The 15,471-nt window shown below is 47.4% G+C and overlaps 2 protein-coding genes across 4 annotated transcripts in view; one reads left to right on the forward strand and one right to left on the reverse strand.

Annotated features, from left to right (window-relative positions):
- Window positions 1-15,471, forward strand: part of LOC132340564 (uncharacterized) — a 141,199-nt gene that overhangs the window by 24,888 nt on the left and 100,840 nt on the right. The gene's annotated exons all lie outside the window — the stretch shown is intronic.
- Window positions 12,624-14,416, reverse strand: LOC132340559 (uncharacterized). Of its 3 annotated transcripts, XM_059871630.1 has the most exons (3): window positions 14,008-14,416; window positions 13,870-13,932; window positions 12,624-13,773 (listed from the first exon to the last, which is right to left on the reverse strand). In XM_059871630.1, exons 1-3 carry the CDS (start codon window positions 14,360-14,362, stop codon window positions 13,259-13,261), a joined length of 933 nt encoding a protein of 310 aa, XP_059727613.1. In that variant the 5' UTR covers window positions 14,363-14,416; the 3' UTR covers window positions 12,624-13,258. The 3 variants fall into 3 exon arrangements, with proteins under 3 accessions (XP_059727613.1, XP_059727612.1, XP_059727611.1); XM_059871629.1 differs by having other exon boundaries at window positions 13,870-14,416; XM_059871628.1 differs by having other exon boundaries at window positions 12,624-13,932; window positions 14,008-14,413.

Raw genomic sequence — 15,471 nt, forward strand, 5'->3', positions numbered from 1 at the left:
CTTCGAATATGAGTAATAAAGTATTCCTGCCATCGTTGATTTAAGTTTTTAAGCAATCGGCTTAAGAGGGAGTACAAATGCTTATTACTCACCTCCTTGAGTACTGCTCTTTCAAGGCATTGGACACAGCCAACTACATCAAGCGAATCAGAAACAATGTTAATGGCCTCATCATACGAATTTTCAAAAGCCCAAATCACAGCTTTCAATTCTAATGTCTGCAATGTATCTTTTGACTCTCCAAAAATGATATGCTTTTTCCACACTTTGTCCTGCTGCCAAGTGCAGGCAGCCCTTTTTGACCTTTTACCTGCCTCAGTGAATACTGTCTGCCCAGATACCAGACAGCCAGATCTCCAGGGTCTGTCCTCCAGATGCTGATGCTCCAATAAAGATAACACCCGGTGCCGTGGGTAAGTGTTGTGAACTTTACCGCCATACCCAGCCAACGCTATCTGAAAAGAAACAGAGTGTCTAATTCCCCATTCAAGATACCAGTTAGCCAGTGGTACTACAATTGCATATGGTTCATGTCCCCAGATTTCTAAAATTCTCCCTCTACCCTTCATTATCAAATGAGCAAAAATTTCCAATCGAGTGGTAATAGTTCTAGACTGTTTTACAGGTAAAAACACCCATTCCAAAATAACTAAGGATTAGCCCGAATTTTAACCCATTGACAAATTAAGGTGAAAGGATGCTTGGCAAAGTAGTCATCCTCCTTGCTCTGATTGATGATCATCAATTGAACTGGAACATCCTCGATCAGACGATGTGCATGTGATGTAGCAACCTTTGTGGCAATGAGATCCAAGGCCCGCTGTTGTCTCTTATCCAGAGTCCGGCATTCCTCTGCCCGAGATGAAGTACCTAGTATCTGTATTAATGGCTCAAGTTCTGCGTTAGTTATCCCACAAATAGTTCTGATCCATTGAATGTCTCCAACTAGCTTCTGAACATGATGCACAGTTTTAATTTCAGTGGTAATGGAGAGTTTCTGTTGTTTCACTACAGACTGATCAATCTGCCACCCAAGATATTTCCAAGGAGCAGAATGCTGCACCTTATCAGGAGCAATTTTTAACCCCCTTTCTTCTAGCAAAACTGTCATGGCCGCTGCTAAAAAGACTGTGTGACAATGGTGGCTTTTAACTGGCTTAACTAAGAGTAGAAATTTTCCAGGTTCCAGGGTAGAAATCCATTTTGATTTAGGTTAAATGTACATCTTTTAGTTAAGCCTTGGAATCTTAGCTGTTTTGTCTGAGCTCAGAGAAATTGCTTCAAGTGAAGAGCAGAGATAAGTGGGGGGAGACAGGTCAGCTTGGCCTAGGAATTTTTTCTGATAACAAAAGAACTAGTGCTAAATGTCACACAAGTCTGTAAAATGAATATGTGTGAACCTACTGTGAAATTGTATGCATATGTATTTGAGGAGAAAGATAAAAAGGGACCTGGAGATCCCAGAGGCACGCATGCCTTTTTAGGGGAGTAATCCCCGCATGCGTCCAGCGCTGCAATAAACATACCAGCTTTACAACTTTTACAAAGTTGTGGAGTTTTTGATTTTCTCCCCAAAACATAACAGATCCTTGCCAACCAAACCTAGCAAAGTACCAGGAGTTTGCATGACATAAGGCCTTATAGATGCATTTACTCCATCTGGGAAGGTAAAGGTAATTACATCTTCGCTCATTTGAGTTGCCTGAGTCCCCCCAATACCTGCAATGCCTAAAATGGGGTTAACTAATGCCCAATCTTTAGGCCATATCGTGTGTGAAATTATGGTTACATCTGCCCCAGTGTCAATTGTGAGATTTTTAGTAATAGAATCGCCATTAGGATGTGTCAGTGTTACTTGTTGATTTGGTTTACCTCTTGTGATGTCCATGGCCCAATATACTTCTGGGTTACCTGTGGAACCAAAGCTTCCTGTTCCCCGCTCCTTGTTGCCTGCACAGGAGACACAAGACTTAAAAGGAACAAGCTGAGCAATTCCTGAACCTTTGGGAATAGACACAGGAGGGAAAAATGTTCTAACCATAATTTAACAACCCCTGGATAGTCCGCATCAATAACCCCAGGGATTATGTCCAATCCCCTTTTACTGGCAGATGATCTCCCTAACAGAAAAGCACTAAGCCCACCCCCAAGGGTCCTTTTACATTGGTGTCTATCAGGTGAACAGCAGAGTCCGTGATGGTGACGTCTACTGCGGTGTCCACGTCCAGTCCGGCACTTCCGGCTGTCGACGATCTCAGTGAGCAGAGTCCCCCTTGACTGTGACTGTGCAAGCTGGGATTTTAAGCCAAATTGTGAGATTGCATTTCTTACCCTCTCTAAAATCTTCCAATCAAAAGGTTCCCAAATTCTACCTCCACCATTAGTTACTACAGGAAAAGACTGTAAATCATTTGCGACAAAAGTCCCTTTTATAATCGCTTCTGTAATAACCCCCTGCCACTTGCGGTTTTTTGCTGCTTCTATTTAAGGGTCACATTCCAGTTCTAATTCCACATTCTTTACAGCATGAGAGGGAGGATTTCGTATAACCAGCTGGGATGCTGACTCAGAGACAACATGAGATGGAGGTACCCGCTTTCCTGATTGTCTGTCCGAACCCACAATCATAGGTAGAGCCATTTTTTCAAAAGAATAATCTCTTTTAGGGACAACTGAATCCTTCTGTTGAATTACCAATTTTTGTAAATTGTCCACAAGAGACCTTAAATCCTCTTCAACAGAAGTATTATACAGAACAACATCTCTTTCCTTATCCTTTACAGCATGTTTAGTCTCTAAGTTACTGTTATCAGCAGTTTTTTCACTCTGAGTAGAACAGTCTTTTGTTCTGCAGACTAACAAGCCCGAAGAACTTTTTTCACTGCGAGTGCAAGTGTCCTTTGGTCTGCAGACCAACACCTCTGAAGAGGCAGCAGCTTCCTCTTTCTCACTAGGAGCTGGAGGAGCAGTTGGTGTAATGCTCGATGCTGAGCTGAGGGGTTGTGGGCTGTGCGAGGGAATATCTAAGGTTGTAGAAAACAGTGGCTGAACTGAAGTTACCGGGAAGGCCTGAGGCTTTTCTGGCTCAGAGGCAAGGGCAGCACAAGCTGCAGAAGCAGCCTTCCTCTCTGCCTTTAAACCTTGTAAAGCTTCTATGATGATTTTCCACAACGTAGCATACTTAGATGCCTCTTTTGCCTCGTTCCCCCCGGATGCAACACAGTCCCACAACCTTCGCTCCACAGCTTCCCATGTCAAAATGTCAAAAGCAACCTGTGCTCCTAGTATGAGATTATGTTCCTATGCCCAGTGTAATAGTCCTTTCAAACTGGAAGCATCATACTTATATTCTCTCTTAGAGAGGATGTGTTGGAGGAGTTTCTGAACACCTTCCCTTTCATGTTCAGACCCCAACTCCTCCCCAGCCGCTCACCTTGATCAGGGCGAGATTCAGGACATCTACAACTGGAGCTCCAGTAACCTTTTCCTCTCACCGGGGCAGTGAGGATGCTTTCGACCAGCTTCTCCTCTCCTCGAGGGCTGGCTCCGATCCTCTGCACAGCAGCCAAATTGTTGTCCTCAAGTCCCTCTCAGGGCTGCCCGTGATCTCCACCAGAAATGTGAGGAGAAAAGTGCAGGATGCAGAGGTTCAGGGACATCACACCACAACCAATATGATCCAGTGAAGCCAAATTTATTATCCCTAAAAAGACTGTATTCATAATAATTCTCTACTGTCCACGCGTCTCTAGCTAATACATGATTGGCTAAGCTTAGCAGTTCACATGTCTGAGATAGGATGCTGATTGGATCATCTAACTTTTCACGTGTCTGGCTGTGGTTTTCTGTCCCACCCGTGAACTGTCTTTTTCCTTACTTTCCCAAGCTCACTGGCAAACTTGCTGAGTCCATTTGACTCTTCTTCTTGTATCTTTTCCAAGAATATACCGACCCCATTTTCTGAATATGTCCATTATTGTTTGTGAACGTGTCCATTATCCATTATCCCAAGCAGGCTGGATTGTGCATCAGATGAATATGGCCATTGTCCTGCAAAAACTCCTCTGCAAAAACTCCTCAACAGTAGGCCTCAACCATCTGGTCGATTGTAGGTTCTGGGTTGAAGGGGAGAGCTCTTAGTATTGTTTTGCACTCATTGTTCGCCTTTGCCAAGGCCATCTTATTTAGAACTCCCTTCCTGGCCTCTGGGCTTTCTGTTTGTCTCTCAAGTGCAACTTTAAGTCTGTCTACAAATTTTGTTAAAGTTTCACTTGCTCCTTGTTTGATGTTAGTGAAACTCTGTGTAGGTAGGGTGTCATCGAGAGCAAGGAGCAGGGATGTCTTTGCAGCTGTGGCGATGTCATTGAGTGCAGCTTCTTGTAAATCCTTTGCTTGGTCTTGTGGCTTCTGGAAGTCACCTTCTCCCGCCATTTCTTCAAGGGTTAAATTTGGTTTGTTGGCATCTTTTGAATATGTGTCACTAGTGATTTGAGATGCCTTTTCCACTGCCTCTCCCACAGCATGTACTCAGCCGGGGAGAGGAGGCAGTTCATGATATTTTTATTTTCATGTGGACCAAGACATGGTCAGAGAAGGTGGCTTCCAATGAGTTTTTACAGAAGTGCAACCCATGCCCATGCCCATTAGCCACTTTGCAGAGCTCCTTCACTTCCCCATAAGAGATGGGCTCCCAGGAATTGATTGCAGTCATCCTTCTGCTGCATTTACCTGTAACTGAGAAGGCCAAGATCTTTTAGGCGAGCTCTGAGCCCTCCCAGGTAGTTTCCCTCTGCAGCTTGGCCCAGCGATCCTCAGACTTGGGACTGGAATCTGAGTGTGAGGAATCCTCACTCTCATCCTCTGAGGATGAGGATGGAGGGCGCTTGATGACTGCAGAGGGCCTCTTGGGGCAGCCAGAATCTGCCTGTGTGTGGGAGGCAGTGGAAGCCAATATGGCCTCCTCCTGGTCACTGTCATCACCACTTCTGTTCCCAGTGTTGTGGGAATAGGAAGGGGAGGGACCATCAGGGGAGGAGCCAAGAGTGGAGGAGGTAGAGATGGGGTGTGCACAACAGGGAGGGGGTTTCCAATAGAGAGGGGAAGTCCCAACAGGGACACACTTCCTGACACAGAAGGGGAGGGGCAGGGCGCGATTACAGGAATAGAGAAAGTGGGAGGAGGGTCAGGTCATTTTTGGCAGGACAGGGAGGTCACAAAATGGCCATCGCCTTTGTGGAGTCAGCACCATTTTGTGGGAAAAGGGCAGGAAAACTTGGAGAGGGAGAAAACAAGATGGCAGGGCTGGCCACATTGCCAGCACCATCTTGGAGAACGACTGGGGGTGGTAGAACTGGGTACGTGGGCATTGGTAAGAGGGTTAGGGAAGAGCCCAAGGCAGCATGGCCAGTGCTGCCCTGCAGAGGGGACAGAGGACACTGAGAGATGTCAGGGAGACGGGAGCAACCCTGCTCCTGCTGGCAGGATCCATCTCCCAATCCACCCTGAGGCTAGGAAGAGGGTTTAGTGACGCGAGGGAAGGAACGTGAAGAATGGGTTTTAAACTGGGGTGCTGAATGTTTCCCAACATTTTCTACAGACTAAACAATAATATCAAACAAAGGATAAAATTTCCCACTGAAAGATCCCCTTTATCATGAAGAACATAGAACCTTTTTCCCACATGGTCCCAGAACTAATTAGTTACAATGGATTCCCTCATAACATCAGGAAAATACTTAAACAACCAACAAAAAAAAACATTTTAAGTCTGCCTTTGAGAAATGAAAATTTTCCCCACAAGGATTCCTTTAACTTGGGTATAAACTTCCCTCTGAGGGTGGGTCACTTTGGCTCCCATCCCCACACTTCCTCCCAACATCCAAGAGGAAAAGAAAGCAAAGGAAAGATGAAAAGGCTGACCCCCAAATATATTACTCACAAGACAGTGGGTCAACAAAAGCTTTTGGGGTGGTCCATCAGCTTTGACTGATTTTCTCCCCTCGGGAAGGCTGCTGGTTGCCTGTGGGATTCCCCCAATAAAACTTAGGAGTCTCCTCTAGGAACTGGCTGCTCCAAACACAACTTAATTCCAGTAGCAAAAAAGCCACTGGAGACACTTCCAGGAATGCTCTGAAGAGGTCCCTGTTCAGGGTGCCAGCTGTCACAAGCCGCTCACCCGTTGGTGGTGGAGTGAGAGGCAGCGGAGCCGTGACCTTCCAGAAGTGTCTCCAGTAATGAAGGCGCCCGGGGGCACAGGCACACACACACACAGAGTCACTGCAGCACACACTTCTCTTGTGGAATCACCAAGGACAAAGAAGTGGGAAGGGGCTTTGTATGGAGGTCAGAGGAGGAGGTTTATTGCAGCCATACACAAAGGGGTCCAGGGACAGAGACAAAAGAACAGTGGAGGGTCCAGGTTTAAATACAGGGGACAAAGGGGGTGGAGCAGAGCATCAGGGCCAATGGGCTGAGGGCTCAGGGCAGTACAGAGGGGAGACAAGGGGTGGCAGCCAATAGGGTAAAGGGGTGGGACACTGTGGCAATATGGGGCCAATGGGTAAGCAGGGAAGGGAGAACATTCTAGGGCATACACAGTAAGGAAAAAGGGGCAGAGAGGCCAACAGGCCAACCAGGGAGGTAGAACTGGGGTACATTTGCATATACAACAAAGCATCCTGGGAGAGGCTCTGCTCAGTCACCCTGAACAGCGGAGATTTCTCCAACTTAGGGTCTGTCTGTCCAAAGGACTATAATGGACTTTGTTCTGTAGGCCCACCGGCCTCCACAGATGCTCAGTGGAAAAAGGGGTTAGAAGCTTTGCTTGTGAAATTTGTGGGGCATGCAAACCAGAATATCACAGCCCTCACAACTGACCACCTGGCTGGAGAAGGAGCCCACTCAGACCCTGTTGGGCAAGCCCACATTCCTAGAGAGGCCCTGGAGGGTATTACTGAAGTTGTGCATACCACATTTTTAAAGGTCCCCGAAGCTGTGACCCCCCAGAAAGTATTTACTAATGTAAAGCAAGGACTGGCTGAGCCTTATATGCAATTCATTGGCTGCTTGAAACAAACTCTTAGAAGACAAATTGAGAATGACATTGCCAGAGAGGTATTGGTTTTAAAATTAGCTGTTGAAAATGCTAATGAGAATTGTAAAAAACTTCTGAAGTCCTTGACTAAGGAGGAACCCACCCTGCTGGAAATGATAGAGGCATGGAACTACCTGTGTACCTTCAGCATAGGGCAGCAGTTACTCATGAAGCTGTGGGGGCTGGTATAGCAAATGCCTTTGCAGCTTTGGAGACTATGCCAGGGGACCCTGAACGTGCTTCAGGGTCAGGAAATCTGGGCATTTGAAAAAGGAGTGTTTTGGAAAAGGGGAGGCCAGACCCAAAGCTCCCAGTATTTGTCCTCAGTGCCGTAATGGAAGGCATTATGCTGATCAACAATGTTCCAAGTGGTGGATTTTGAAGAGCATTTGATATCAGGAACCAGGAGCTGAGGCGCGGGGTGGCACCGCACACAGACACAAATGGCCCAGCCGATGCCTCAGAGCAGACCACAGCAAGGCCCAGCCCAGCTGCCACGAGCAGCCTTCGCCTGACCATCGCCAGTTTACAACCATCCACAGCAGGGAGCGCCGGGCTGGACCTGGCAGCCTCCATCACAGTAACGTTCCTTGAGTCATCTGTTCAGTTGCTTCCCACAGGAGCTTTCGGACCACCCGGGCAGCGTATGCATGCATTGTTTTTAGGTCGGTCATCCACCTCTTCAATGGGACTTTTTGTTCTCCCTGGGGTTACAGACTCTGACCCTGATAATGAGATTATGATCATGGCATGAACACCCCGACTGCCTTTCACTCTTCCCCAAGGAACTTGAATAGCTCAATTGAGTTTATTTCCCCAAACCATGAGCATTCCTTCCACAGACGTAATGCGAAAAGGGGGATTTGGGTCTACTGGAACACCCCAAGTATGCTGGGTAAAACCTATATTAGAACAACGCCCCACATGCTGGTGTACCCTGACATGAAAAGGGCAAAAGATAACACTTGACAGCCTCAAAGACACAGGGGCTGAAGTTACAGTTGTCTCTTAAGCCAAATGGCCCTCACAGTGGTCCCTTGCTGAAGTGCTCCAGGCACTTTCAGGCATTGGAGGAAGCAGCCACAGCTGTCAAAGCCCCCACCTGGTACAGATCAAAGGCCCCGAGGGACACTGTGCCTCAGTCATACTGTTTGTGTTACCAGTGCCAATGGTACTGTGGTGGGGGATGTTCTCTCCCAATGGGGCTTTGGAATTCAATCAGATTTTTAATGGGGGCCATTGGAGCGTGGCCCTTTAAAACTAACCTGGAAAACAGAGAAACTGGTCTGGGTGGATCAATGGCCTCTACCATTGCAAAAACTTTGTGCATTAACAGAGTTGGTCCAAAAACAACTCCAGAAAGGGCATACTGTCCCTTCTACCCGTCCTTGGAATTCTCCCATGTTTGTTATCAAAAAACAAACTGGCAAATGGCGTTTACTCCATGATCTTTGAAAAATTAATGCTATGGAGGACACAGGAACCTTACAGCCTGGTCTCCCATCTCCTACTATGATTCCCCAAAACTGGCACTTTGTTATTGATTAAAAAGGTTGCCTTTTGATATTCCTTTACATCCTGATGATGCTCCTAAATTTTCCTTTTCAGTTCCAAGCACAAACATGGAGGCGCCCTTACAGCAATATCACTGGATGGTTTTGCCTCAGGGCATGAAAAACAGCTGTACTATTTGCCAGTGGTATATTGCTAGGTCCTCAATTCTGTTCATCAACAAATGCCCAATGTTCTTTTGTACCATTCTATGGATGACATTCCTGTAGCAGCTGAACAACAGGAAGTCATGGAGAAAGCCTTAGTTAGCCCCTGTCACCTGTAAAACCTGTAAATCAGGCACAGCTCCCGAAAGGGTACAAAAACATCCTCTGTGGAGGTATTTGGGGTAGCACATTGGAGTCTATTCAATTTCTCCCCAAACTCTGCAAATTCAGACAAATATTTGCACCTTACATGATGCGCAAAAGCTTTTGTGAACAATCAGCTGGGTGTGTTCATTGTTAGGGATTTCAAATGCAAAGGTTAGTCCTTTAGTTTGAATGGTTAAAAGCAGACTCAGACCGTTTATCACCTAGACAACTTACATTTCAAATTCAGCAGGTGCTGCAATGCCCAAGTGATGCCATAGTAAACCAACAAGCTGCACACTGGGCACCTGAGCTGCCTTTGTTTTTAATCATCTTGTGTCCAGCAAAACAGCCCCAGGCCTTGATGTTTCACTGGGACTCCAAGCACCAGACTCTTTGTTTATCACTGAATGGATTTATTTACCACACCAAATGACCAAAACCATCAGAACCCAACATGAAATGATGGCCCACTTGGTTTTTAAGGCCCGACAGAGACTCATTTCTCTTGCAGGAGTGGAATTTTCCACTATTTTCCTACCTTTTACCACCTTGTATTTGAATTGAGTATTTTAGGAATCAGAGGCTGTTCAGATGGCCTTTGCTGAATTCAGTGGACAAATCTCAATACATCCTCCAAAACATAAGCTTTTAATACCTTTATTTCAATCAATAGAAAAATCAGAGGACTGAGGTTCCACTTCAAGGCTTAACAGTATTCACAGATGGTTCTGGTCACTCTCAGAAATCAGTGGTACTATGGAGAGACCTCTCTTCTAGTGCCTGGAGAGAAGATTTTTCCACACCTGAGGGGTTCCCCAAATTGTTGAATTTGCTGCTGTTGTCAGAGCTTTTCAAAAATTTCCTGTTCCTTTTAATCTGCTTACAGATTCAGCTTATGTTGCAGGAATAGTGATGAGAGCCAAAGAATCAGTTTTGAAAGAGGTTGAAAATTCAAAACTTTTTTATTGGTTGCACCTCCTCATTTTTTCCATAGAAAATAGAACGTTTCCTTACTTTGTTATGCAGATTTGATCACATACAGACATTCCCAGATTTTTAGCTGAAGGAAACAGGCAAGCTGACCTTTTAACAATGCCTGTACAACAATCTGCTCTACCTAATAAGATAGAACAGGCTAAATTGAGCCATTCGTTTTTTCACCAAAATGCTGAAACTTGGATTTGTCCCTTTGACATTACTAAAGCCCAAGCTTCAAGAATTATTGCTGTTTGTCCTGATTGCCAAAGGTGCTCTTTTCTCTCTATTGCAGGAAGTGTTAATTCCAGAGGGCTTCAGAGCCTTCAGGTCTGGCATCAGACATTACCTATTTTTCTGAATTTGGTCATTTAAAATGCATTCATTCCTCTATTGATACCTTTTCTGGTGCTCTTTTTGCATCAGCCCATCCAGGGGAAACAGATAAAGATGTCTCTAGACACTTTGCTGCTTTTGCCACTCTTGGTATACCATCTGAAGTGAAGACAGACAATGGCCCAGCTCATACTTCCTGTCGAGTTGCTGCCTCTTTCGCCTTATGGGGAATTCTTGCATTTGTGGGGCTCCCAGATGAAGGAAGGAATGATGAATCTGACTCCATGTTCTTAGAAGGCTAATTTATTATTTTATGATACTATATTATATTAAAGAATGATATACTAAAACTTATTAAACTATACTAAAGAATACAGAAAGGAGACATCCAGAAGGCTAAAAGATACTAATGAAAAACTCATGACTCCTTCCAGAGTCCTGACACTGCTTGACTGGGATTGGTCATTAAGTCAAAACAATTCACATGAAACCAATGAAACAATCACCTGGGGGTAAACAATCTCCACACACATTCCAAAGCAGCAAAAAACAGGAGAAGCAATGAGATAATATTGTTTTCCTTTTTCTCTGAAGTTTCTCAACTTCCCAGGAAAAGAATACTGGGCAAAGGGATTTTTCCAGAAAATATGACTGCCACAGGGAATTAGGCACAAAACAGGTATTGTTCATTCCCCAACAGGCCAATCTGCCACTGAACGGGCTCATGGCTCCCTCGAGCATCTCCTGGTACAACAGAAAGGGGAGGTGGGGATGGCACCCCTGCCGAGAGACTGCAGAAAGCCCTTTATGTTTTAAAATTTTTGAATAGTTCTTTGATGGACCCAACCCATCGATTATTTGACATTTTAACTGTAATTCACAACTGCAACAAAAGGAAAACCCCTGCCTTAGTGAAGGATCCAGAATCTGGTAAGATCTTTGGGCCTTATCCTTAAATCACCTGGGGTAGAGGTTTTGCTTGTGTCTCCACAGAGAATGGTCCCAAGTGGATTCCAGCAACAATGTGAAGCCGTTTTGAGAATCTTTGAGTGCATCCCCTGAAGATTCACCTTGAACACCAACATTGGCCGAGAACCCTTGTGAACAGGACCTCACCACCACACCAGCACCTCTTTAACCTCTAACAGACTTATGCCCTTGGGAAAATGGTTAAGATTACCCAGTGGTATCAGGGTTCACAGGGCTAGGAAAACTTTTGGGGGATTGGAGACTTGGTGGATGGATAAGAAATTTAGTTAAAATAGGCTTCTATGTATTAGGCATTGTATTATGTATTGCTATGGTTATTCCTTGTATTTACACTGTGTGAAAAAATTAATAGGCAACTCACTTAAGAGAGTATTTTTTCTTGAACACATAGAGGGAGGTATGGGGAATAAAACAGAATACAGTGGAACCGATAAAGGGGCCTGATATCTTAGGCCTGATCGAGCAGAAACTGTGGGAGGGACAGACACAGATTAAGGCTTCACTGGGCAAGAAGTGACCAAGAAACATGTTGTGAGACTTTGTGATGTTACCAGGTGACGTGATGTCATGAAGAATGTTTAACCAATGGGAAATTGTTACCAAAAATAGAGCCCTATATAAGTACCATACAAGTCAAAGCCTATATAAACCCCTGGTATATTCAATAAAATTGGCTCCTGATCTAAACTTGGATGTTCCCATCTCTCAATCATCATTAACCCCCCTGGGTGAGGGGAAGGTGTTGGAGAGATTCCTTTCCCTTCTCCTTGTCCTGCTGTGATTTGGTTGGTAATAAATTCTCTCCCTGTGCCCAGGCTCAGTCTATTTTGCCAATGCTGGTGCTCCAGGCAGGATCTCTCCCGTTCCTTCTCTCAACTCCCAGGCCTCTCCACAGCCAATCAGAGAATGCAATGAACAAGAGCCAGCCAATCAGAGAGAGCAAGTCTGATGACTCACCAGTTGCCGGGCAGACCCACAGCACCCAGTGTTCCCCACCTGGCCCCACCCTCCCTGCCCAAACACGGGAGGTCCCGGCCAGGTGCAAGGCCACGGGCAGGGGCTGCGGCCGCCACCGGCTCAGGAGCTCTGTGGGCAGAGAAAAGGGGGTGACACCGGGCTGGGGGGCACTCGCAGGGCTCCCCTAAATGGTGCCTCCATTTGTGTTGGCTCAGGTGAGAGCTTCTGGAGAATCTCTTCCCACACACAGGACACTCACTGGGCCTCTCCCCAGTGTGGATGTGCCTGTGGGTGACGAGGGTGGAGTTGTGCTTGAAGCCCTTCCCGCAGTCCGGGCAGTGGAAGGGCCTCTCCTCTGTGTGAATCCGCTGATGTACTGAAGCACGGACAGACAACTCTGCAACTAATTAAAGTTCAAAAGAAGGTTGTTTTATTTCAGCACTGGACACATGAGGAATCATTTCCAAATGCATGTGCAAGGAGTGGCAGACTCCTGCTCTCTGTTTATACAGAAAAGGTTTTACATATCCAGGCAGTTTCTAAGGAGACGTAATACAGAATCATTACCTGCCCACTTTGTATTATAATCAGCTGAATACCTAATATGGCTGTGCAATTGCCCTCCCTTAATTGGGTCAGTGGGATTTTGAAATAAGGGAGTGGGCGTATGGGAGGAAGAAAGCTGTCTTCCTCATGGTAAACTCCTCACCCATGGCCAGTTTGCAGGACTTTGTGATCTGCTGGTCACAGTCCAAGCCTCTCTGTTTGGACTGTGATTATTCTTCTTTAGACTGTGATTATAAAACTGTTTGATTATTCTTAAGGCAAGGTATTTCTATGGTCTCTGCTCCTTCACAATTGCTACATCTGTCTCTGTCACTCCTGGCTTTACTTTCTAATATATTTGTTACTCTTTCACTAAGGTATGTGATTTTTGCTAGCTAACTTAGCTTCTTAACTAATTTTAAATCTTAACTAAAATATGTAATCTTCTACTATCTCAATTATATTCCCAGCTAGCCCCTCAACTCATCCACAGTTTTCAATTATTGTAAATACATTTCCAGCTGACCCCTTGAATCTTTATGATGAGATTGGAGCTGCTCAGAAACCACCTCCTACACTCGGGACACTCATAGGTCCTCTCCTGGTGTGGATCTTGCGGTGACTGATGAGGTTGGAGCTCCACCCAAAGCCCTTCCCACACTCCCCACACTTGTAGGGCCAGTTCCCTGTGGGGATCACCTGGACCAGGTGTGAGCTCCAGAGCTCTGGCTGAAGCCCTTCCCACATCCCAAGCACTTGTGGGGCTTCTGCCTGCCATGAGTCCTCTCCACCACCTCTGAGTTCCAAATGGATCTCCAGCTGCCTTCCTGGCACAGGGGGCATCTTTCCTCTTTACATCTCCAGGGGGTTTGCAGCCCCTCCTTGTGTGGGATCTCCAGGGCTTTTCCTCCCCACTGGATTCCTGTGCCATGGAGCTGCTCCAAACAGCCTCTTCCATGAGGTTCTGCAGCAGGGACTTGCTCTCCCTGGTCTCCGTCTGCAGCTCAGTGCCTGGGGTAAGGAAAGAAAAGGAGAGAAGGAGTGAGGAAGGAAGAAGGACAGAATGAGAAGAGGAAGGAGGGTGGACAAGGACAGGATGGGACTTACCATTGTGCCACAGGGAAGGGGAAGGAGATCCCACCAATTCATCCCTGGCAGGATGGCCTTGGCCTGCAGGCACAGGAAATGCTGGGCTGATAGGTGGAGCAGAGGAGAGGGGGAAAGGGGCAGTGACTTCCTCCTCACCTGCCTCAGTGTCCCACACCATTCTTCCTTTTCCTTGCAGCCTCCTCCACCTCCATCCAGACAAAGTTTGGGATTGACAAATCCTGGCTTGGGGGAAAAACAACAGCTGAGACCCTTGGTCCCGCTGCCCAAGTCCAGCTCCAGAAGTAACTGCCCTGTCCACCGTTGGGCAGGCCCAGACCCTGCTCATCTCCAGCCTCCCCCACTCCTCCAGGCTGCTGGGATCCCCCAGCTCCGGGATTGGCCCTTGCTGCTCTCCCCACTCCAATGCCAATGTCCACCCCCAACTGGTACCACCTCCCCAGCCAGTACAGAGATTGCCACAGGAACCCTCCACAAGTCTCCAAAGGGGCATCTGTTCTCACCCCTGGGGCCCTGCAAGATCCAAACATCCCCTCCCCTGCAAACAAACCCTCCTGGAGATCCCCCAATGGATTTGGGGCGAGCTCCCCCTCCCCACTCACCTGTGAGATCTGGGGGGGGTCGATGCTGCCAGGGCCAGGAGAGCTGCAGACTCAGCGGGTGGGCGGGAAAACCCTGTGGTTCTGCTGCAGCTCTTCCTCTTCCTCTTCCTGTTCCTCCTTTTCCAAATCCTCCTCTCTCCCTCCTCCTGCTCCTCCTCCTCCTGCTCCTCCTCCCTGCCTACCCCAGACCCCCTTTTCCCACCCACCTCTCCCCCACAGTCACAGCATGACCAACTTCTGGGTGGAGGGAACCCCCCATGAGCCCCCCAGGGATGGGCAGGGGGCTTGAGGACCCACCCAGTGCAGATCCATTCCCCCCCAGAGCTCCAGGGACTCACTCCAGGGATCAAGTGATGGGGACACAAAAGGATCCCCATGGAACCACCTTTTTTCTGTTCCATCCCTACCTTTCCCTCCCCTCACTTATCATTCCTCCAACCCAAAGACCCCTCCCAACTCAATTTGGGGGTTCCCATCCCCTTCTCCCACTCTGAGTCCTCTTTTCCTCTGCTCTTCCACCCCTTCCACATTGTCCCTCCAGCCCCACCCCACACCCCTGTGCTCGGTTTTGGGGGATCCAGGCCCCTCCTGCTCCGCCTGGGGGTCACATCCCCCCTTTCCCTCAATTCTGGCAGTTCCTGGCAGCTTTTTCCTGGGAGGAATCCCCGAGTTTAGGGACTTTTGGGGTGTAGCTTAGGAGTGTGACAGCTCTCTCTGGCTTTCCCCTCCCTGTTGTGGCCCCTCAGCTGCCCCTGACACCCTGGGGGTCAAGGACGTTCATCCCCTTCCAGAAGCCCAATGCCCGGCTGGGGCTCCAGGTCAGGGGGTCCTTGAGCAGCTGCCCCAGAACCTCCCCCAGGGTCTCCCAGCGCAGCCGGAGCCGCTCGGCCTGGGATCCCCAAAGGCCTCAGCAAGCCCCAAGTGCCTCCCAGGAACCCTCAACTCCCTCAAACCCAGCATCCCCCACATCCCCTGAAAGTTCCCCCCATGGCACCAGCCA

This window comes from Haemorhous mexicanus, chromosome 32 (assembly GCF_027477595.1).
Source record: "Haemorhous mexicanus isolate bHaeMex1 chromosome 32, bHaeMex1.pri, whole genome shotgun sequence".
Taxonomy (NCBI): domain Eukaryota; kingdom Metazoa; phylum Chordata; class Aves; order Passeriformes; family Fringillidae; genus Haemorhous; species Haemorhous mexicanus.

Excerpts from the sequence above, each read along its gene's own strand:
- LOC132340559 (XM_059871628.1), bottom strand. The coding sequence starts at position 14,362 with ATGCCCCTTTGGAGACTTGTGGAGGGTTCCTGTGGCAATCTCTGTACT. Across the intron at positions 13,933-14,007 it reads GGTGTGGGACACTGAGGCAG|GCCAAGGCCATCCTGCCAGG; the intron begins GTGAGGAGGAAG and ends CTGTGCCTGCAG.